At 38.8% G+C, this 25056-nt stretch overlaps 1 protein-coding gene across 2 annotated transcripts in view; it reads right to left on the minus strand.

The window, feature by feature from the left end:
• The window catches only part of Wars2 (tryptophanyl tRNA synthetase 2, mitochondrial), an 81990-nt gene that overhangs the window by 30604 nt on the left and 26330 nt on the right, over positions 1-25056 (minus strand). For both annotated transcript variants that reach the window (XM_010643534.2, XM_010643535.2), the window contains exon 2: positions 3500-3757. In XM_010643534.2, the coding sequence (XP_010641836.1) occupies positions 3500-3757 (258 nt within the window). The remainder of the gene's footprint in view (positions 1-3499; positions 3758-25056) is intronic.

Raw genomic sequence — 25056 nt, forward strand, 5'->3', positions numbered from 1 at the left:
AAAAAAAAAAAAAAAAAAAAAAAAATTACATGAGTAAAGAGTATTTGTGAAATGCAAGTTTCCACAGCCTAGGAAGTGCCATGTGGCATGCCCTGAGTCTAGAGAAGCCTGGCCCAGGTTAATGGTGGATCTGGTGGAATAACAGTCATCTCTTTATACCTTTATTTAATCACCAGTAACAGAAGGATACCAGACCCAACTAACTCTTGTGTCTGTTCTGATAATTAACAAAAAAGTCACACATATGAAAGGGCTGGGTAAAACTAATTTCAAAATATTAGTTTTGTAATAAATGTGACTTGCAACTCTTTTTATAAATCTAAAAATGCTGATTGATTTTATTTTCTGTCCCCACTTTTGGAAATTTTCACATTGTTTCAATGGATACTACAAAAAAGTCAAAAGATAACAAGTGTTGACAGAACATGGGAAAAGGGAACCCCTCTTTGCTGCTAGTGATCATGGAAAATGATATGGAGGTTGCAAAGAAAATTAAAAATAGAAACGTCACACAAACACACTATTGGGTATATATCCAAAGGATACAAAAATCAGTATATCAAAGAGATGTTTGCCCTCCCGTGATTACTACAGCATTATTCACAATAGCCAAGATATGGAGTTAACCTATCTCAATCAACAGATGAATGGATACAGAAAACATGGCATAAATATATATACACACAAAAGAATACTATACAGTCTTAAAAAAGAAGGAAAGGCTATCATTTGTGACAACACGGATGAACCTAGAAGAAATTAAGTTAAGTGAAATAAATGAGGCACAGAAATAGCAACACCCTATAGAGCTTAGGTGGAAACTAACAAAAATTGAAGAAACAGAAGCAAAGAGTGGTTATTAGGGTAGGGCGGTGGGAAAATGGAGAGATGTTGGGCAAATCATACAAGATACAACATTACAGTTAGGAGATTTTGAAAAGTCTATTGTATACCACAGGACTATAGTCAACAACAATGTACAAAAAGAGTAGATTTTAAGTGTTCTCACCACAAAAATGTGGGGCAATTAATACATTCATGAGCTTGAATTAGCCATTTTGCAAAGTATAGATAGATCAAAACAACATGTTGTATTCATAAATTTAGTCAGGTTTTATTTGTTAATCAAAAATCCAGGAGATGGTCAAGACTAAAATGTCTTGTAGTCAAAGAGACTGAGGAAGCCTTTCAGATTGGATCTACAGAAACAATTACGAAATGTAGGCAAAAGGAGTACTTCCCTCAAGCTAGCCCGTGAACTATCAAAATTCCTGGTAGCACAGCTCAGTCCCCGGTGGCAGTTAGGGAATCTCGGGGGTGCCTCAGCCTGATGCTGACCCCTCTGAGGAGGCAAGCACCTGCTAGTCGCCATTGCCATTGCACTCTGTGACCTGGAGCCACAGCCTTCTCGGAATCTGTGAGCTTGTGAGGCACCTGGGCACCATTCAAATGGAAAGTGAGTTTCCTTATCCCTCACCTAGGAAAGGGCATAAGCAAAGTCTTTCATATTGTGGCTACTCTTCCATAACTGCTGTTTTGTATAATAATGTACAATATAGAAGAAGACTATCAATTACTGAGAGTCTTAGATGCCTGTAGAGGTCACTGACAAAAACGCTTTACAAAGGAAAACATATTGATAATATGTTAACATTGTAATATAGTAATTATCTCTGGAGGAGTAAGTTTAAAGTACAATGGTTGAATGTGACTATAATAGGCTTTTAATTGTTACTTAGAAAAGCCATCTGCCAAGGAGTGACTTTGTGGGGATTGATATATTCTGTCTAGAAAGCAAGAAAATGTGTACTTGTGATTGGGAGTGCAATTTTTTAGAAATAGCATCAAATAAGGATCAAGATAGAGTTTTCATCAAACACAGCTCAGATGGAATGAAGAAGATGTGCTTTGCAAAATGCATTGGGTGACTCAAAAGATGACTCTGATGATAGCCACCTTTCCCTGTCGGAGAGGATGCAGAGTTTGAATAAACCTATTTTGCAAAATATGGGAGAGAAAGTGAGAATGCTTCTAAGGTAGGATCCCTGAGACTGAGAGAACTGGGAAGAACTAACCTGAAGAAGGTAAAATGAATGGACGGAAATTACAGAAAGTCAGATATTTGCTCCAAATAAGCAAGTACTTTACAGCAATTAGAGCTGTCCAAAACTGAATTTGAAAAGCCATATGTAAGTAAGTGTTTCTCGACCAACTGTGAAAAGAAAACAATAGTAAAACCTTGGGGTTAATTGTCTTTATGGGCCTTTGAATGAGTATATTCTAGTATTTTATCAAAAATATCTACATGCTCTCAATGAGCTTAAATTGATAACTTTATTTTATTTTTTATTTTTTGGTACCGGGGATCAAATTCAGGTCCTTGCGCTTGCGAGACAGTCGCCAGAACCACTGATCTAAATCCCCGGCCCTACTTCATTTATTTTTGTTTTGTTTTGTTTTGGTACTGGGGATTAAACTCGGGACCTTAAGCTTGCGAGGCAGGTGGAGGCGCCACTGAGCTAAATCCCCAGCCCATTTCATTTATTTTTTGAAGATAACTCTTTTCACTTAGTGTGTATGTGTGTGTTAGCGTGTGTGTGTGTGTGTGTGTGTGTGTGTGTGTTTTGTAGAAATGGAAATCAAACTCAGGGCACTGAGCATGCTAGGCAAACAGTCTACCACTGAACCATACCTCAACTCCATAATATGTATTTTAACCACTTGCTTTGTATGAATCATAACATTAAGTTGTGTGGGTAATGAAACATATATTAAAATACTGATAGATGCTTATGATTAAGGAAAGTCACTCTTTTGCTGCAGGTCAAAGTAAATATGTAGTAAGGGCACAATCCAGTTAGAATTTGAGTCTTGTCTGCTAAGGTGTCTCTTAGTTGTCCTGTATCAGGGCCAGACCATTTGTCTGTCCAAGAATAAACTGACTCAGCCAAATATTTTGGCTTTGTTTTGAAGCCTTTCTTGGCTTGGCCACTAGACACTGGGATTTGTCTTCCAATTTCCCAGCTTACTTTATCAAATCTTCTCAAAAGCTATTATACAACAAATGAACAATGGGAATTGTCCAAAAAGCCTTCCAAATACACACTCAACAAAGCAACACTGGAATTATGTAAAACTACTGATCACTGTATCTTATTCTTAATCAAAGAGATGAGTCAATAGCAGGAAGTCATCAGGTTAAACAAACCCAATAGAGAAAAACAATTTTAAGTTTAGAAGTATTGATAAGATGCCATGTTTTGGTAGATGAAGGACTATAAATTTACTAAGAATAGTGGAAGAAGAGCTGAAAAATACTACTGCAATAGGAAGATACCTAATGATATGAATAAAGGTAAAAGATTAAAGTGGAATAATCACATTCAATGAAGTCATCTTCAATTGTTAAAAACCATGAGAAAGCTGTATGAACTATTGAAATTTTCCTTCATATCATGTGAAAATAAAGCTTTTCTCAGTTGTAATCTGAAGAGCTAACCTGAGATTGTTGGAAAAGGATGCTTTTCTCTGGGTTTATGCCGCAGGCAAGGAGAGCAGCAGTCATGTCAAGGATGCTCTGCCGAAGGGTGGCGGGGTCTTGGGGGACAGTGAGGGAGTGGAGGTCAACAATGCTGTAAAGCACCGTGTTGTACTGGTCCTGTAACTTCACCCAGCTCTCAATGGCTCCCAGGTAATTTCCCAGGTGGAGGATTCCTGTAGGCTGAATGCCAGAAAACACTCGCTTCATGCTGTCTTTCTGGAAAAAAGGAAAACAAATATATTTGCTTTTGAGGCAGAATTTAGGGTTCCTATGCTCATGTAACCACAACTATGAAAGCTAGTGCTATTTTTGCAAACTGCAATTTGATAGATAAGCCATCATCATCATGCATTTTTTTAACCTACTTTTCGTAAATCACTACTAACGGCAGAAAATGACAACAAAAAAAAATTTTTTTTTTTGCATTCAAAAGCTTGCACACACAAAGGTACAGAAGAAGACTGCACTTAGGAAAATATAAATAAAGGTTCAATGTGGCAACGGAATCATGACCATTATCAAAAGATGAATTTTACAGGCAGCAGTCCCCAGGAAGAGAAGATGATTCTGTCATTCTGGTGATCAATGAAAACGATGCTGACATAGGATCAAATTACATTATCCATTAAAAGAACCTCAAGTGCTTCTCATGTGATTACACTTATTTTACCATTAGGGAAATGAAGGCCATAGCATCAGGGATAAAGGTTACTCCTATGTAGTTATGGTTTAAAAAAATAATTACTGATATCAATGTAAAGTACAGAATCTTGAGCTCAAAATCAAGAAACATATCAAGTGATAAAAAGACACAGTGAATGTGCAAATCTAAAAAAATTATCACAGCACAACATACCTTGCCGCGAATCCCCGTCAAAATACCCTCTTTGCTTTGAACACATTTATTGCACCATCTCGCCATTTTCTGAAGCAGTTCTGGGAAATCCTTTTTCTTGTGAATGTCTTTAAGAAGTGTAAATATCAAGAATGTCTCTAAGAAGTTTAAGAACGCTGCTGCTGAGCGCCATCCCAGGGAAAGGAAGACCTGCCAAAAACGTCACCATGTGTCCCCATCCACATCGCGCACCGGACTTGGCACTGTGTGACTTCAGGTTCTTCCTGAAAACCCAAGTGATCATGAATGGTAAAGGTTTTGAATCGATTCAGGACACGGAGGTGGCCAGGACAGAGGACTTCCAGAACCGCTTCAGAAAGTAGCAAGAATGATGAGTGTGTTTGAAGGTAGAGGGAGTATTTTGAGGGGGGTTAATGGCAATGTGTGTGTGTGTGTGTGTGTGTGTGTGTGTGTGTGTGTGGTACCAGGGATTGAACTCAGGACCTTGCGCTTGCAAGGCAGGTGGCAGAACCACTGAGCCAAATCCCTGACTCCACTGGCAACGTGTCTTTTATTGTAAAAATTTGTTTGGAAAAATTTAAACACTTACCGCTATTTTCTTCTTTGCCCACGACCAGGAATGGAATTCAGGACCTTGCTCTTGCCAGGCAGGCGCAGTGCTTCTGAACTACATCCCCAGCCCCTCACCATACATCTTCATCTTACCTCATACATTTTATTTTGAATATTATTTTTTGATAATATTTAACTTTTTTGTACTTCAGTGTCCTTTTAATTTTGATAAAATCATACTTATGTTTTCATTTCTTCAGAAGGACATCTTTAATTCTGCATAATCTTATGTTATAAAAACGGTTTTTGTCATTTCCCTTTTGGATTATACTTTTTAGTATTAATAGTTATAATAGAAAAATGAAACTGAAAGTGTAAATAAGAACTAAAAAGTAAAATAGATAATACGAAATAGGAAGAAAAGGTGCAAAGGGGAAGGGGAAGTGGGAGGGGTAGGGAAAAAGAAAGAAGGGAATGGAATTAATATGAGAAAAAGAAAAAGTGGAAATAAAGTCTTTGTAGATAGGGAGGGCAGAGGGTTGAAGGGAGGAGTTTTGAAAACAGGAGTTTGATGTCATAGATATCTTCCAACATCAAGAGATCACAAAGATATGTATGGGCATAGGGAAAAAATAAGAACCAAGATGGCTTATGCAAAGGTGCAAATTTCCAATGATGAATGTCATTATATTGTATACCTAAAAGGTACCAATAAAATTAATTTAAAAAATGAGAAGAAAAAAATGCAGTATCAGACAAAAAATGCTATTTTTCCCCAAATGATTTAAAAATTCTACAGTAAAATATAGATATATGCATCAGTAAAAGTGCTGTAACTAAAAAGTTCTGGAAAAAAAATGCATCATCATTTTAACAATCACTGCAGCAGAATATTAGTAAAATTAACTGACTAGACAAATACTATGCTCCTAGCATTTATGCTCAGAGCCTTATATACATTAGTATACTTAAACTTACTGCTCCCAATGTGTTAGGTATATTATTATCTCCAGTTCCCAGGAGAGCAAACTGAGGATATCACCTGTGATCACACAGCTAGTAAGTAGTGGAACCGGGATTTTAAGACAAGTGTCGCTGACTTTGAGCCATGTGTTCCCTCTTTCTGCCTACCTCGTTTTGCTTAGCCACCATCTATTATGAGTTTACATTTGGAATATTGTAGGACTCGCAAAATAATGTTACAGGGGAAATAAAGTACCAACCTTGCAAACCTGCCTTTGCGTATTATGCCAAATTTCTGTAGAGCACACGCGAACGTGTGTGTGTGTGTGTGTGTGTGTGTGTGTGTGTATAAGGTATGTATGCATATCTTCAACTCTACTGGTCCATGGTGAGCTATTCGTGTCCTTCCTACCACCAGTTCCTGTAGTTGCTCTTCCCTTTATCTTTAGCTACTGTGTTGGATCTGAGGTACAATTGCATGGTTTAATTTCATCTTTTTATTAAAGACAACTCTTTTGATTATTGGCTCTTTTTACCTTTGTGAAGAAAATCTTCAGGTTATTTTGCCTATTTTTCTGATTGGATTGTCATTCATTGATTTCAGAATTTGCATATATGCTAGATATTAATATTCTGTCAATTACATGTATAAGAAATATATTCCCTCATCCTTTGGCTGTATGTCTTCTCTTTATGTTATCTTCCGAGGAAGGGAAGTTCTTAATTTTATCAGTCAAATATACAACTTTTGAAAACAGGAGTTTGATGTCAGAAGAAATCTTTCAACATCAGGAGATCACAAAGACATGTACAAGAAATATACAAACATATACATATACAAAGCATGTACATGTGCACACATGTTTAAGTTTTATCATTTACATTTAAGTCTGTCTGCAGGTGGATTTTTTTGCATATTACATGAGGCAGGCATCCAGTCTTCTCCACCCCCACACACCTAGTATGGATCTCTCCTTGTTCTGGCATAATTTATTGAAAAGACTCTGGAATGTCATCTCTGCCATGAAAAGGCTGCAGTAGGAAGAATACAGTAAGGATCTGTTCTTTCAAATGTATCCCACTGATCTATTAGTCTATATCTGTGACAGAACCATACTGCTTTTTAATAAGTCCTGGGACCTGGTGGATTGAGTCTTGTTCTCTTCTTTTCTTCCACAGTCTCTTACCCAACCTTGTACCTTTATGCTTACCAATATATTTTGGAATCATTTTGTCCAGCTCAAGGAAGAAAAAAAGAAACCTGCTGAAGTTTTTTTTTTTTTTTTTTTTTTTTTTTTTTTTGGATTGGTGTTACGTTGAGGCTTGAGGATTGCTTTCATCAGAACCACCACCCTGGACTGCCCTTTCCAGGAAACCATATAGTCTATCAGGTTTTCATCTTTATGCGTAACACTAGCTCCTGAGAGATAACCAACATCAAATACGTGAGTGCCGAGGCTTCTTCAATTTTCCCCTTCCCTTTCCTCAAAATATACAAATAACTGTTTATTTTCCTGCCTAGTGCTAAGATGACAGCTCTAAAATAGAATGTTCCATCGCAGTTCCATGGTCTAGAATTGTACTTGATTCAAGCACTCCAAGGAGCCAACAGATTTGTGGCTCTGAGGATATGAAAATTACCATTTCGGTAACTGAAAACAAATATAAGCTAACTATCCAAAATCATAAACGCACACACACTTTCATTACATCTTCAAATGACTAACTCCCCAAACCATAATTTATAAACAGTACTTTAAGAATACTTTCCAATTGAGAATTGAGGGGAAATAGGGGGACTGAGGAAGGAGGGAGGGAGAGAGAGAAGGAGAAGAAAAGAGAGAGAGAGAGAGAGAGAGAGAGAGAGAGAGAGAGAGAGAGAAGGGAATGAGGAGGAGGGAGGGCACAGAATGAGGACATATATTAGAGGAGAGGCTTCCTCCAGGACCCAGGGACCGCAGCAGTTCTGGGTTCCTGGTATGGGAATAAGCAAAGGAATTTTCAGTACAGTAAAACATGATTAATGGCCTTTCGGGCTGATTGATGAAGAGAAAAAACAAAGCAGAAAAACAAACTCTGAACTTAATAAATGGAAGGGGGAAAAAAATTCCATCCAGAAATATTTGACCCAGAAAGAAGAGGGACTGCTTATAGTAATGTAAAGGGTTATAAAGACTAGAAATACTGAGCTGAAAAAAAAAAAAAGAATATGAATATTTCTACATAAATTCCTCCATGGTCAAACTAAGAAATCATTCCCCAGGAGAAATGGAGGAAACAAATTCTTGAGAAAACTACAAGAGAAAAGCACTAGAGGAGAGACTGTGGGAAAAAGAATTGGGACCTGTGGGAACGGGTTAGACATGACCTAATACATCTTTTCCACTCTCTAGTTTCTGAGATTCTATACATTGGTGCAGAAGGAATGATATTATCACAAAATAAGAGCAACAAGAAATGTTTTGTTCAATTTTCAAGGAGTTATTAAAAAAAATACAGACTCTAAATGGGAGCTGGATTCCTAGTCTTAAAAATATACAGAGAGCATTCTGCTCCTCTAGGGTGAGTTTATGCTCCTGTCTGTTCCTCCTGCGAGAGCCAGCAGGCGGCCTGGCGGCGTGGCAGGGGAGATATGCCTGGTACCATGAGATCACACAGTTGGAATGCAGAGTTCAGGTGGTGGAAGGATGGGGGTTCTGTGTTCAAAAGCACTAAAGTTGTAGAAGAGTGAAAATGAAAGGAGCCTGGGCTTCCCAGTGGGCAGGAGGCAAACCACACAAAAAAAAACAGCTTCAAGACTGCACCATAGGCGTAATACTCACTGGTGGGGAAGGCTGCAGTTCCACCCCAGTGGATGAGGAGAAAGCGGGTGCCCCTTACAAAACAGGTCTGCATGCGGACTTCAGGCACATTTCCTTAACTAATGCCACTTCCCCCCAGTGCGTTTTTGGGTTCATTTTTGAACTAGTCCTGCCAACAGCGCTGGGATTTGATATTATCACCCAGAAGACAGGTTAAGTGTCTGAATTAAAGGTAGAACACATTTACCAACTCAAAACAGAACCGAAACTATTCCTGTGTGAGGCATTGTACATATCTGAAATTTATAATTTTTAAATATTTATGCCAAACTCAAAAGCAATTCAAAAACTATTAATATGGCAAAAGAAAATGTGATTTCCTCAAGACAGCTTCTGTCTTTAAATCCCCAAACCAAATAATATACAACAAAAGAAGTTTGTCTTTTAGCTGTTAAAACACTCGCAACTTCAACATAGTGGTCAGAAACAAAGGCTTCAAAAAACGGTATCTGTTCTCTTACAAAGTCCCGCTGTCCCCAAGGATAACAGTGATTGTTCAACGATCACACTTGTTTTAAGTACAATCAAGAGTAAACCTAAACTGGCTGAATAATCACGTCTTCTGGGCTAAAAAAACTGCATTTTATCAAGGACTGCAATGAAGCAATCAATAACATTACCAAGTAATTGTGGTGGACATCTCTTTCTGTAAGTCTATTCTAATTGTATATAAGTTAAAAAATATTGCTTGAAACTCTCACTCCTCAGCTCTTGGTCAGTGAATCTCAATTTTATCATTTACATGACTCTATATTTTAGTTGTAAGGTCCTGAAATATAACTGAATATATAATTATATATTAATATAATATATAATAATATTTCCTTGAAATATGTAATAGTCCTTAACATGTATTTCCTTGAGATATGTAATTAATATATAATTAGATTCTATATTAATATATGATAATATTTCCTTGAAAATACCTTGACTGCCAGTTAAGGATTTAAGAACTGAAACAGAGGAGGCCCTGAGCATGAACAGCATTACAGGCCTGGCTAGAGGAGCCGGGAACTCCTTGAAAGGCTTCGGAGCTGCTCAGCAGTGCTCTGCACTCTGTCCCCCAGAAAGCAGAGAGCCCCGGTCTGTTGAGAAATGCTCACTCAGCACCAGAAAAAAAAAAAGTGTTTATTTCTCCTTAGAAATGAATCCAGATGCTCAGACCTGAAGATCACTAGGAAACATGAGTTCAGTATAAGAGAAAGCAGGTTTCATAACCTTCCCCAGTGGGAAACAATATACAGGTCAACAATTAAAATGTATTTGTAAAAAGAAAGGAAATAAAAAAGAGCCTTAACCCAGTAGACTATACGTTCATTAAAGACATCTATGATAAGCATTTAAAAGCTGATAAGAGTTTAAAAGTTTACATTGCCCTATTTCAACCCTGGGCCCTAAAATAGCAGGGCAAAATTAACAATTGAAAGAAAAGTTTTCTACAGACTTATTTAAGCCACTTTGGAAATTCAAGAATTATGTAGCTATTTTCCCTCCACATGCTGTGTCATCCTTCTGTCATGTGATTGAACACTTTTGCAGATGTATTTTCCTTCTTGTGATGAAATGTAGCTATGAGAAGTATATGTTTGCCCTTTCATGTACCTTCTCTTGTTTAATGGAGGCAGGAGTTGCTGACATCACTTTCCGGGGAGGGAAGAACACACTTCCAGGTTAAATAACCTCCACGAGTCAAATGCGAATTTGAGCACTCATCCCTGGGCTACAAGTTCTGGACTCCTTATCGGCCTGGCCTTTACACACCCCACTCTCATCAACTCCCTGCTTCCCCAAAGCGGAAGGCGGACTGCTGAGATGTTCAAATCAAGGGCAGCACCACTAGTGGCAGAGCTGGGACCACACCCAGAACTTCACTACGCTGCCCACCATGGCATCCGATTTTCCTGCCCAAACCGAGTATGTGTCCTCTCCAAAATGTGGGTCAGAACTTATTCCCCACTGTAGTGGTGTAAGAGGTGGGCCTTTGGTGATTAAGGTTTATGCCTTTATACACAAGGCTTTAGAGAAAGTTCATTCTTTTTGGCCTTCCCTCCCTTGCCACCCCAGAGGAGGCAACAACATAGTATCTTAAGAGCAGAGAGCAGCCTCACCAGACACTAATGCTGGTGCCTTAATTGTGGACTTCCAGCCTCCAGAACTTTGAGAAAATAATTTATGCTCTTTATAGAATTAGCCAGGCTGTGGTGGTTTGTTATAGAAGCACCCATGGACCAAGACAGTAGATTTATCATTAGCGACTGCACTCAAAAACAATTGAAAAATCCCAAGCAGTTCTTTATTTCTGAAGTGATTTCTGGGTACTTAAATATCACTTTGGGGTATTTCCTTTAGGTACTTCTTCCCCCTATCAAACAGCACCTCAGTGAGTGTCTTCACATCAGCTAGAACTGAGAAAATACAAAGTCTTGGAATTCTGACTCCCAGGGAAGATTATATTAGCATCTCCGGGTAGTTAAGCTAGATTTAAATGCATTTTAAAACAGCTTTATGGAGGGCCAGGGACTTAGCTCAGTGGGTCCACTGCATGCCTCCCAAGTGCAAGGCCCCAAGTTCGATCCCCAGTGCCAAAAACAAACAAACAAATAAAAAACAGCTTTATAGAACTGGGCACAGTGGCACATACCTGCAATCCCATAACTCAGGAAGACTGAGAAGGAGGAATGCTGCAGGTTTGAGGCCAATTTGGATTACATACTGAGTTCAAGGCCAGCCTGGACTACATAGCAAGAACCCAACTCAGACAACAAAAACCAAACAAACAAAAATAGGCATGGTGGCACTGCCTGTAATTCCAACTCCTGAGGAGGGTGAAGCAGGAGGATCACTAGTTGAAGGCTACCCTATCTCAAAATAAAAAGACTGTCTTTTGCAAATGGGAAGGGGACCAAAATACAGAGGTAGGGGAGAGGGAAGGAAGTGCAACAGGAAGTGGAACTAAAAGAACTGAGATACGCTATGTACACGCACCAACTCTCCACAATGAATGTAATAATCATGTATAACATGTGTTCATAAATATTAAAAAATTTAAAAAGTTGCACGAAGGCCCTAGGTTCAATTCCAGTATAAACAAACAAACAAACCAATAAATAATAAGGCTGGGGATGTTGCTCATGACTCTTTGGGTTCAAACTCCTGTACTGCCCCAGCTACATACAAATAAGTATGATTTATATAACTTAAGATATCATTAAGAATAAACTGTAGGTCTTTTTTAGTTTCATTACAAAAGTAATAAAAACTAAATTAACATATCACCTAATGACAAGTATTACATAAATATGCGCAAACATTTTCAATTGCTAATAACACTATTTTCTAAATGAAATCAGCTGGGGTCATATGCTTGCCATATATAATCTTTTTACCACTGAACAATTTACTTTTATTCATTTATTTTCAATAGAACAGAAGTTTATTTTTCACAATTCAACAGTTTGAGAATGTTCCAGATCACTGGCAAACTGGCAAGAATTATTTCTATGGAAAGTTGGGAGACGAAAACCTAAAGTGGTTCAACAAAGAACGGGGAGGGGCCAGGGATGGAGCTCAGGGGCACCTCCTGCCTCGTCAGCACAAGGTCCTGAGTTCAATCCCTGGCACCAAAAACAGAAACAAACAAACAAACAAACAAACAAAACCTTACAAAGAATGGGGAAAAGGAGAATTATAAGCGGAGACTGTATAGAAAATTGATTCAAAAGATTTTGTCACAAAGGGAGCCAAAATGGGGCAGTAGCCTGATGGAGATGTAGATTTCAAACATTTTTGTTGATATTTTTTTCTTTTCTTTTTTTAAAGTGGGGGTACTGAGGACAGAGCAGTAGATAAACAGATAAATGCTTTATCACTAAGCTACGTCCTCAACTTTTGCGATTGATTTTTAATTTTTTTTTCTTTTTTCTTTTTGGGTGGTGATGGGGATTGAACCCAGGACCCTATGCATGCCAGGCAAGTGTTCCATCGCTGAACCACATCCCCAACTAAGTCTTTTTATTTTTATTTTGTTTTGTTTTTTTGGTACCAGGGATTGAACTCGGGTCCTTGCACTTGCAAGGCAGGCCACCGAACCGCTGAGCTAAATCCCCAGCCCTAAGTCTTTTTATTTTTAAATAGGAAAAATTATGGCATGCCTCAGCGCTAATGGAGAGAGGGAAGGACTGAAGATGCAGGAAGGAGAGAGTTTCAGGAGCCTAAGTATGCAGAGAAAATGTCAACCACAGTGAAGGCGATGCTTTACAGGGTGACTCAGCCATGTAGACAGCGGGCCTGCCTAGGTGCATGGGGACAGAAGCAGGCGAGGCCACCACCAAGCCTGGTGTGCCTGGCAAGGGCTCACTGGATCACAGGAATTTCAGTGCCAAAACCAGGACAGCCCCGACCGAACTAGAGCACTTGATATACTGGAGCAGTGGTGGCAAAGCCATGGAACATGTGCCACAGATGGCTGCTTGTTATCACTGAAATCTCAGAAAGGTTTGCCACCACTGTCCTGGAGGTAGGGCAGTGTGTAATGGAAGTTTATGGTAGTTCTCTTTTGACTGTTTTGAGCATTGCCAAATAAGAAGGGTCAAAAAATCTTCAGTGGATTCAATCCATTACCAAGTGCATGTAGCCTTAAGCCCATACTATGGGATATTACAAGGAAGTTAAGAGTTCGCAGGTTAGGGCTGTAGCTAGCTCAGTGTTAGAGAGCTTGAAGACCATGCTTGAGGCCCTAGGCTCAATGTTCAGCCCCATAAAACAACAACAAACACCTCAAGCAAAACAAAACGTAAGTAGCAGTTCTTGTTCTGCAGGAACTTGAGCTACTGGAGGACAGAAATGAACAGGACTACATAGAAGGCAAGCCAATGTGAGATTTATGTAATGAGTTTATTCACTGTAAGTCACCTAAGTCATGTTCTGTATTCCTCAGGAATATACTATCTACTAGAAGTAGAAGATACTTAAAAAAATGGAAACACTGCTTGAAATTTTATTGATTTCCAGCATCTGAATGTCCGTTATTTCTTTTCATCTTCAAAACAACTCATTAAATAAATGCTCCTATTATCATCTCCACTTCAAGTGAGGGAAAAACCCACATGGAGCAATTAAGCAATCTGCTGTCCCAGGTCACACAGGAAGCATGCAGTCTTGAAGCTTGAGTTGATCCCACAGCCTAAGCTTTCAGTTCTGTGCCACGCTGCCTTCTAGAAATTGCATAGGAGTAAATGAGTAGCACAGCCAAGTATCTTATAGATTTAGAGAAAGAGAGAAGGCTGAAAATATAGCTCAGTAGAAGAACACTTGCCTGTGTGAACAAATTTTGAGTGGAGCAATCAATACAGGAAAGAGATCAACAGGTATTCAAATTTTTAAAGTACAAAGAATGATCTAAGTACTTAAGATTAGCTTTTATTCTAAAAACAAAAAACATCCTCTAACATTAGCCTTAAAGTGTTCATCTGGGAAGATGCAATTTGTCATTATGTCCGTGACCAGCCAAAAGCTTATCCTGCCCACCTAACCACTGTTCACACAGCCACATCAGTGTCTGCCCAATGGCTTTTCTTCAGTCGGTGATCTGAGAACATCTATCCTTTGGCCAGCAGCAGAGAGAGTTAGCTACCAAGCCACAGTACTCAGATGGTAACTATGTGCGTGAGGATTAGGCTATGCTAAAGCTCTTCTTAGTTGTGTATACTTTCGGAATGCAATATGTAGAAACGGTGTTAAGAAGAGCAAGGTAATGGGAGAGCCAGGGAGGAAGCCCCAGGAAGCCCCCTCTGCTCTTTTGGCCTCATCCCAGCCAACCTCAGAGTGTGGAATCGCAGGGTACAGTTTGAAACCACTCATTTCAAGACATTATAAAAGAATTAGTATTTTATTGAATATTAAAATTCCCTTCCTCATGATAGTATGAAACAGGAGAAAGCACTTTAAAAAGAAAATCTAGATTAAAAGTACAAATATAATAAATACTGAATCAGTGTAAGTCTTCTTCTCGTTCCTTCCTCTGGAATTAGGTTTCCAGGGTAGTTAGTGCCCCTTAGTCACAGTACACTGTGTGAGGCGCTTACCTGACTCCTTCCTTACTTCTCTGCACCCTCTTTTCTTTCTGAAGAACTTCCCTTGGTTTTTAACTCCTAATACCCTCTCCTTGATTTTAAACTTGTTACAAGCCTCCCCCTACCCCTACAATGCTTGCAAACACACACGCATGCACACCCACACACATGCACCCACGCGCTCACTACACACACTTCCACAGCTCTTCTCTTGCTTCTCACCCCACCTCCCAGCCTTCCTCCCGCTGCTTCCAGGCAGAACAGATCTCTCCTTCAGTTTTCCCTTACTGCACATATCACATCAGTAACTTGGTAAATATTTTCCTATTTGCTTAGTAAATATTTTTCCACCTAGAATACGAGCTCCTCTAGGGCAGGGGCTGTCTTTTTCATCTTTATATCCCTAGTAAATACCACATGACCAGGTACATTGTGAGCACCCAATAAATGTTAACTGAATACATGACAAATCTTTTCTCCCCCACTTTGGCTCCAAATGTTAAGGGCAAAATAACTGTAAACAAAATAAACCAAATGTTCTAGTTACAGCCAGCTGCTAAACAGGCTTTGTTGAATAAGTTTGTTTAAAAAATGGTTTTCTAAAACTCAGAAACCCAATTCTTTAACTTCTGGGAGGCAGCCCATCAAGTTCTCTCTGAGCCTGCATAATTCCAAAAGAATGGTTATAACAGCACGATTTCAGCTGTACCTAAACATTCACAAAATTATTTGTATGGGAAAATAAAATCCAAGGTCCACATTGGAACATCAGAAACTCATCCAGGATTGGGTCCAATTCTGAAGTAGAAGGGGACTTGGTGGGAGTAATTTTGTATGACGAGGTTGCTTTTGCATACATACTGCATTGTTTTTTTTATCAGATTCCATAATAACTTGGAAGTACAACAACATGCTAAAGTCTCCTCCAGCATCTATGATCTCTTCTAACACTGATATTTTGAGTACAGACCGTCTGAGGCAGTTGCCCTGGCCACGCCTGTTGGAAAAGAATAAAAGGAAGAGGTTCCCAAAGCGTGTTATCTGTACCAACAATTTTACCATAACTTGGGAGTTTCTTGGATCACCTGCTAGGCCTGCTAAATCAGGAATTCTGACATCTGGGCTTACTTCAGAAGAAGAAATAGGAAAAGTTATATAACCTGTGCTTTCACAGGCTCAGGTGATCCTGTTGTGTGCTAAAGTTTGAAACGAGCTTTTGGACACCAACAGTCTATTCTTAAAGTTCACTTCCCACAGCATAAAATGCGATACAGATGAAAACACTGTAAGTGGAAAAAGAAAAGGCTAAGCCAAAAGTTCTCAGTCTTGGCTGCACAGTGATCACCTGGGAGCTCTACAAATACCAATGCCCCTAGCCCAAGAGATTCCAATTTAATCAGTTTGAGCTTTGGCATGAGCATCGTGATTCTAACATGAGGCCAAGATTCAGAAACCAGTATTCTAGGACCATGACTAGATAATTATTCTCCAAAGCTGCCAACATGTTACGACACACACACACACACACACACACACACACACACTCTCTCTCTCTCTCTCTCTCTCTCTCTCTCACACACACACACACAGAGAAAAGACTAAAAATGTGAAGAATAAATTTACTTACAATTTACATTTCGAAGTCATAAAATCTGAGACAATTATATATTACTGTGTGGCCAGACGTCCCGTGAGCATAGGGCAGTTCAGATATCACATTTGGCAGCCAGAAAGTTAGCAGAGGATGAGGTGAGAGGAGACACCCAATGTCACCACCTTGCACTGGTGAGGGGAAGACACTGGATAAGGGCATACACCATCTTTGCTGGTTAACTAGACTTACTTGGCAATATGCAGTTCCATAAATCTTTATGGCTCAGGGATTCAGAAAGGATGTATAATGTGGATTTTATCAGAAAATAATCCCACTTACATATTTTTAACAAAACAATGGTCACGGACAGAAGATAAAATTATTCTGCCTAGAGAGGTATCTTTTCTACCATGTCTGGCAATCTCCCTAGCTTTTTCTGACCTCTCTTACCACAGTCTGGATCCAATACTCAAGTAGCTATAGGAGGGCCCCATAGCTAATTAACAGATGGCCTCAACCAAGTGAAGCTGAGATGCCAGAGAATCTTACATACAACATGTAAAATAATTCCATGTCTGTCTCAAGTGTTCTGCAACTTTTTTGAGAGAGAAAAATGAACCAACAGAACAGAGAAAAACATTTCTAAAGTAATGTTCCTGGCATTAAGACAGTACACACACACACACACACACACACACACACACACACTACAAAACATGATCTCTGGTCATCCTGGCCTCTACCATGTGAAAGAAATCTCATTTTCTAGCTGGTCATGGTTTCCTTTCTCCTCTATGCTGTAGACAGGCACAAACCTCATGGTTGTTTCAACCACATTCATCTCAGTTCAGACCCCCCAACCCCCATCAGCTCAGATTGTTAGCTCAGCTTTAGGGTAAGTTAGAAAGTGACAAAGTCAAGCAGTACAATATGACGACGATAACGAGTTTGGTTATTGACCACAGTAAGTACTCAGGACCTGATGCTAGACTGCCTGGATTCAAGTGCTCCTTCTAGTGTCGAGCACCTACAAACTGGAGATAAGAGTGGTACCTACTTCACAGGGTGGTTAAAAAGGATGGTGTGTCATTCATTAGCATAAAGTCCTTCACGTCTGCCATATAGTAAGCTCTTCATACGTCTTGTAACCATTTACGGAGGTCAGAATTGCAAATGCTTTATTTTGAGTCGGCAAGTCAACATAAGGAAATCTGCCCTACAGAAATATGCAAGAATGTAAAGGATACCTGGTGTTCCCCACAGGATTGTTTAAATACAAGAGAACTACAAGGGACTAATACCTATTAGTAGGGGAAACACTGAATAAAGGGATAGTGCTCTTGTCATATAATGGAATACTATAAACAGATAAGAAGTGGGAACGGTAAGTATTGGTGGAGGAAAGGAAGCTGATTTGGAGCAGAGCATGTAAGTCCAATACCAGTCTGAGGTTCCCATGGGCAAGTCACAGAACCTCCACATCTGTGAAATGGGAAGGATAACAGTAATTCCCCGAAGATCCAGGGATGTGGTTTAGCCACAGTGGTTCTATATAAACGTTCGTTAAATGTGTAAGTGCTGAAAACGAATGAAGGATGCACACCTAGGGTATCGGTGGTTTCCTGAGAGAAGGGGAGTAATGACTTATTTTTTAACACTTTCCTGTTGTTTATCTTTTTTTGTAAGGACGTGAACATTTTTTTTTGTCATCAAAATTTTAAAATAGGCCTAGTCTTCCTGCATACCGCATGATTAAATTAATTGGCATGTACCTATAAGGGTTTCATACTAACAGGCATGTTGGTAATTACCATTTTAATCTTATATAATGGGAAATAAAGACATACAGTTAAGTAACTATGGATCTTTCACATGAAGTATTCATGAATCAGAGCGACAATGGATACAATATAGTTTAAAGGGCATGAGTTTTGGGGATCTGAGAGTGCTAAATTTAAATTTTTTCTTTGCCGCTTAGTATTTTTCACAAATTCTTTAACCTCTCTGAACCCTGGTTTTATTATTTGAAAAATGAGGTTAATGATACCCGCTGGTATTTGCAGAGTACCTCACCACAAGGGCTATGAATGCATTATCTCATTTAATCCTTGCAAGAACTCTGAGGTAGGTAGTGCTGTCATCCCTGTTTGACAAGTGAGGAAACTGAGGCACAGAGGGGCTAAGCATGCATAGACAATAACATGAAGACATAATTTGAACTGAGGTAGATGAACTTCAGTCAGACATAAGTGAGAGGGAAACCATGAGAAGATAACAAAGCACTCAAGATACTATTTGTTTTCACCGCTTCAATCCATAAAGTGACAATACCTTTGAGAAAGTATTACCTAAAATCTACCTTCTTTTATGTCATTATAAACTGCTAAAGGGATGTGTGGCTCTCTTGTCTTGCACTAAAGATAACTGCTTGATGTACTTTTTTTTCATCGAGAAGTGGTGGCCCGTACCAGGGCAGGTGACAAGGACAGTGGTTCTTATTCATCTGGGCAGCAGCTTCAGTGCTAATTCTAAACACAGGTGGCGAGAGAGACAGCCAACAGGAAGGGGGAAGGAATCGCTGCTGACATGAGCAACTGGGAAGATGGATGGTTTCCCTCTTTCCTTTTCCCCAGTGCGTCAGCCTGGGGGCAGAGATGTAGGAGCCGCTGTGCTGGGGACAGTAAAATACACAGCACAGTGTCTGCTTGCTGCAACACTGATTAATGAGGCCAAAATGACACCGAAAACAGGCGGTGCTTCGGAAGAACTCACAGGCATTTCTTTATTTAATGACTTAGACAAAAGCAGTTCCCATAAAGCGCCAGGTTTGATGTAGAATACCCTGTGGTTTGAGCCCTGCAAGGGTAGATCTGGAGGAAGGCATACAGCAGAGGGTGAGTGAGGGGGGTCTGTGATGAAATAAATTCGCTTATGATTAGGAGAAGGTTACAAATTCATCATCACAAACTTCTCCATGCCATTTGTTAAAAAATTCCACAAAGTCCCAGGTAAGGTATTTACTTACCGATCTTTATGTGAAAAGGACGTGAGAATATAGAATAGCAAAGACTTTTCACCACATCCGAAGCATTCTTCCTTTTAGGAACTAGAAGATAATAATACTCATTTCCATGGTTTTCCTCAGCTCCTAATATATACATTAACACAGTGTTCTCTCTAATCAGAAAAGATAAATGTTAACATGAAATATTTCTGGTAATTTTACAGTGATCTGTTGGACACATCCATTTGAATTCACGACCAGCAACTCTCCGAACTCAAAGCTACATCCAAAACAATATACACGGACTCAGAACCTGGTCAGCTGCTCCCAAACCAGCTCTCCTTCTGCATTCGTAACCTTGGCTAACGACACAAATAGCCACTTCGTCTGAACTTTAAGAGTCACCCCCAACTCCTTCCTTCCCTTCACTGCATTGTGCGTTCAAAGCCTAGCTCCTCTCATTATTAGCTGTATGGTCTTTGGCAGGCATTTGTCAGTTCCTTCATCTGAAATAAAAATGTGCACAGTACCACTCTGTAGGATTATTATAAGAATGAACAGTGCACAGAAGTGCATTAAAGTGCTTAGAATGGTGCCCGGCGCATAAAAAGTGCTCAATAAATATTAGCTATTATTGTCATCTAATCAATTATGAAATCAATAGGGACATTACTCAGTATGAATTCATTTCTCTGTCTGCACCAGACTAGTAAGAAATCCTAGTCATCTCACCCATGCTGTTTCACTAGCTTTTTTTTTTTTGGTACTGGGGATCGAACTCAGGCCCTTGCCCTTGCAAGGCAAGCTGCGGAACCACTGAGCCAAATCCCTGGTGCATGTTTCACTAGCTTTTTTGACTTTTGCTTCTTCCAGATCATCAGTGGAAGTCTCTTCTCAAAATAATGATTCTCCAGTGGTTCTTCCTTTCATATAGAGCCAAGTCTAATCTCCTTAATTTAGTATATAAATTCTCCATAATATGACTTCACACCCAGATTGCTAAAACCACGAGAATGAATATAATTATCTTCTGGTTCCTAAAAGGAAGAATGCTTCAGACGTGGTGAAAAGTCTTTGTGATTGTATATTCTCATGTCCTTTTCACATAAAGTTAGGTGTAAGTAAATATCTCCATATTAACCTTAATTAAACAAGTAAAAAGTCTTATGAGAAATTTGGGGTTCATGCTTTACACTTTTATATCATGCTATTTTTCATTAAGCATCCTAGAACCAGAGTCAGAATCACGTTTTAAAAAGACCCTAGAGTAATCAGTAAAGGTTAGAGCCTGCAACTTGAAGACTGAAATGGAAGAAATATTTATGTAACAACTGTGGTATTTCTGGCAAGATAAATGTGTAGTACTTCCATGGCTTACTGTAGAGGCTCAACTATTTTCACCCCAAATTCATCTCTACCTGGAACATCAGAAATTGATCTTATTGGGAAAGAATATCTTTGCAGGTATAGTCAGTGAAAGTAAGTCATCCTGGCTTAGAGCGGCCCCTGAATCCAATAACCAGTTTTGTTTTGTTTTTTTAATAAGAAGGTAATGGAGACACAGAGATAAGGTCATGAGAGTGAGGACGGAGGCAGGGTTTGGAATGATGCAGCTGGACGTGAAGGAAGGACAAGGACTGCTGGAGCCACTAGAAGCTAGGGAGCACCAAGAAGGCAATTCCCCCTAGGGCCCGCAGAGAGAGTGCTCCTTACCAACACCCTGAGGTCAGACTCCTACCTCCACATCTGTGAGACAATGAATATCTGCTCTATGAAGCCATCCACTATGAGATATTTTCTTACAGCAGCCTTAGGAAACTAGTGGACTTGGCTAAAGCAGAAAACTCATACAGCGAGTCTTCCAGAGCTATGATCTGGCTAGAAAGTCATTACTCCAGCCACTGAGCTCCCTCTGCCCGAGCTGCCCGACCCAAAGTTGCGCAATGCAGAGTAGAACAAAAGCCCTGACTGCTGTGATTGGCCAAACCTCCACTGTACAAACACAGGCAGTGGTGCTGAGATGCAGGAAGCATTATTAGGTCACTCACATCAAATAAACAACCTGGATCAACTCAGGGAGGACAATCCTAGATAAAGCTGCTGTTATTTTGTATGGGAGTCAATTCTAAGTCCGAGAATAGTATTTGCACTGCACATAACTGGTTCTGCTCCATTTATTTCTTCCAATTAAATAGTAGCTCTGATATTTCCTCTCTGCTGTGATCACACACAAAAAAAAATGTAAGTTTAAACACAGTGGATACTATTCCTTTTGGTGAAAAACATTGATTGTACGTCATTTTTCTGATGTAATACAAGATATACTTTGGGAAAAATGAAAGCTGCATATCTTCTATCAGCTAAATTGTATAGGCTTTTTGTAGTTTTCTAAATACAATCTTCTTCAATCTTTTTTTTTTTTTTTTTGATACCAGGGATTGAACTCAGGGCCTTGCACTTGCAAGATAGGCTTGGTGCCACTGAGTTAAATCACCAGTCCAAAATACAATCTTTAAAAAAAATATTTTTAGTACATTCACATTCCTCGTATGGAGTTGGTACAGGTACGTAACTCATTTTAATTCTTCTTTTCATCCCCTTTCCCTCCCATCCCCCCTCCCTCCATCTCTTGATTCCCTTCCCATTTGAGACAGATCCATCTCCTTCTTTCCTATTATTTATGATTTATTTTCTCTTTATAATTTGGGTTTCTCGTATAAGAGAAACCATGCAATATTTAAGCTTGTGCATCTGAATTATTTCACTTCACAATATTGTCTTAAGGTGCATCTGTGTTTCTGTAATGGACTCAAGTTTGTCTTTCTTTATGGCAGCTCACTTCACCGTGTATAACTGACACATTTTTAGATCCATTCTTCGTTTGAAGGACATATATGCCACTTTGAAGATTTACCTATAATGAATTGTGCTACTGTAAACATGGGTATGCATGTACCACTGCAATATGATGTCTTTCTCTCTCTTGCAAAGATACCCAGAAGGGTCAAGAGGAATTTCTAGTTTTAGTCTTTAAAGGAATCTCCATACTGACTCCCAGAGGGACTATACTCGTTTACATTCCCATTAACAGTGTAAAAGGATGTTTTTGCCCGCACAGGCTAGACAGCAATTTTTATTGGTTCATTTCATTCATTCTGGGGTAAGATGGAATTTCAGTGTTGCTTTTATCTGCATTTCTCTACTGGTGAGCAATGTTGAACATTTCTTCATGTATTTATTGGCCATTTTCTGCGGTGTTTATTCAGAGGGATCTAACTTTTTGAGTAATTCATATATTCTAGATATTAGTCCTCCGTCTGAGGATCAGCTGGCAAAAACTTTTTCCCATTCTGTAGGTTTTCTTTTCACTCCCCTGGTTGTTTCTTTTACTGTGCAGAAGCATTAAATTTGTCATGATAACATTTGTTAATTCTCAGTACTATTTCCTCTTCTCTAAAATAACTATTTTCTTCCTTTGAAATTTTAAGTCCTTTTTTTTTTCATAATTACCCCAACTCAAATGGTTTTGGGATACATACAGTTTTTCTTAGAAAAAAAAAACAGTGAACTATTAGTTTGAAAACGAAGCACACGTCTATAATTTTTTTTTTTTCGAAGCTCTTTAGAAAGAATTCTTAAAACCTTGGGTACGTAATTAATAAACCTGGGGGGGGATTAAAATTTACAAATCAGTGTCAGCTGATCATTAATTTGCCCTCCTCTTTATGTTTTAAAGAGTATGTCAATAATCTCTGGAAGCTCTCACTGACAGCCCATAATGTTAGAAAGCAAATAGTCCAATATATTTCTGCCACGCCACATGGCTTCCTGAATGTCATATCTTTGGGCCTCTTATAAAAGTTTGGAAAAACTTGCAATCTATATACAGATTCAGAAAGGATGATATCAAAGAATTCAGCTTTGGAAACTTCTCAGTGTTCAGTTCCTTACACTTACCAACAAACCTTAGAATTTTGCACTTGTACACATATACCTCTTCCCCCCAAAACTGTGCCACCATGCTCAATCTTCTACTTATGTCTAAATACACCACCCTGATTCTGACTTACACTCACTCATGTGTGTCTCTGTAAAATAACTCTGTGCTGCTTAGCCATTTGTCTCATTAGGCCCAATAAAGTTCAAGAATATCCTTTAATTGAGAAAGACTTCCTCTTCTTGATTGTTGACATAAACTAATGACTTCTTTTCAATTTGTTATTAAGTTGGTTCATCATTATTGGTGAATAAAATGAAGAATGTTTTATCTTGTAAAATAAGGCAGCATTGTAGCTTTTGAAAAAATTTCAATTATCTCCTTTGGTATTTATGAATTCCTATAGTAACCAAGTTGTGAATGTATCAATTTAAATAACTTTTTAATTTTCTTTTGATTTTCCAATAGCTTCAAGAAACTGTTCACCAGTGGAATACATTTCATGTCCTTTTGTAGTGAATACTTATGTTCTAATGTATTTTGCACTCTTCATTTTATACATCTTGTCTACTTTTGTATATTTTGTTCTTATACAGGTATACTGTTGTAAGTACATTGAGTTAAAAAATGATAATTTTCAACTATACCTTAACCACAAAATCAGCACTCACTCAAACTATGCAGAGTTTAAGTACAATTTACTTGAGTTTTTTAGACTCCTTTTCTTCTTCACTAGAAATTTTTTATGTCATAGTTAATTCTCCAGAGCTAAATTTTAATATACAAAGTAATTATCATAAATAATATGATATTGCTCTTACTTTTAACAATTCTAAACACACAGCTTGAAAGTTTACCCTGAAGGTACACTATTCTAGTTAGACGAGACATTGCCGTGTGCTAAATAATTACTAATGGTGAAACACATGGTACCTCAACGATACCACTGATTGCCTCAGCTGGTAAATTCTTGGAAATTTTTGTGGAAAATAAGACTTGTTTTGATATTACTGTTACATAATCACAAGTCATAAGAAGCTAACTTTTAAATGCTGATATCCAAAGCATGGAAGGGCAATGAAGAGTGAGATAAATGAGGTAGATCAGAGCTATTTTATGCAGAGAGGCAGGACAGCGATGGGTAAAATGATGCTGTTGAAATGTCAGTAGTTCAGTTCTACAGAAGTGATTTTCTTAGTTTATTTTCTATCTTAAGAAACTTGTGATGTTTCAAAATGCAGTAGCAGAAAAAATATCCTGTGACCTATCAGGTGATTTAAGTAACAAAGGGTTCTACAGTTGTGTGCCTGAGTGTGTGCAGGCCTTACTGGGGAATTAAACTCAGGGGTGCTCTGTCACTGAGCTACTTCCCTAACCCTTTTTACTTTTCATTTTGAGATAGGGTCTAGCTCAGTTGCCCAGGTAGAACTTGAACTTTCAATCCTGCCTCAGCCTCCCAAAGTGCTTGTCATATTTCCAACGATCTTAACATCTTTGGTGACTTTTTGCCCCATTGGTCCTGCTGAGTTAATAAGTGCAAGTCTACTTTTCCGGCTATTTTCTCCTACCCCTCCAACCTGTGAATTGTACACTCTTCTGAGCCTTGAAAAAGCCACATTCTTTTAAAATTCTAAGCCTCTGTACATGCAGTGCCTTCTGCCTACCATGCCTTTCCCC

This window comes from Fukomys damarensis, unplaced genomic scaffold (assembly GCF_012274545.1).
Source record: "Fukomys damarensis isolate Sample0158 unplaced genomic scaffold, DMR_v1.0_HiC HiC_scaffold_33, whole genome shotgun sequence".
Lineage (NCBI taxonomy): Eukaryota > Metazoa > Chordata > Mammalia > Rodentia > Bathyergidae > Fukomys > Fukomys damarensis.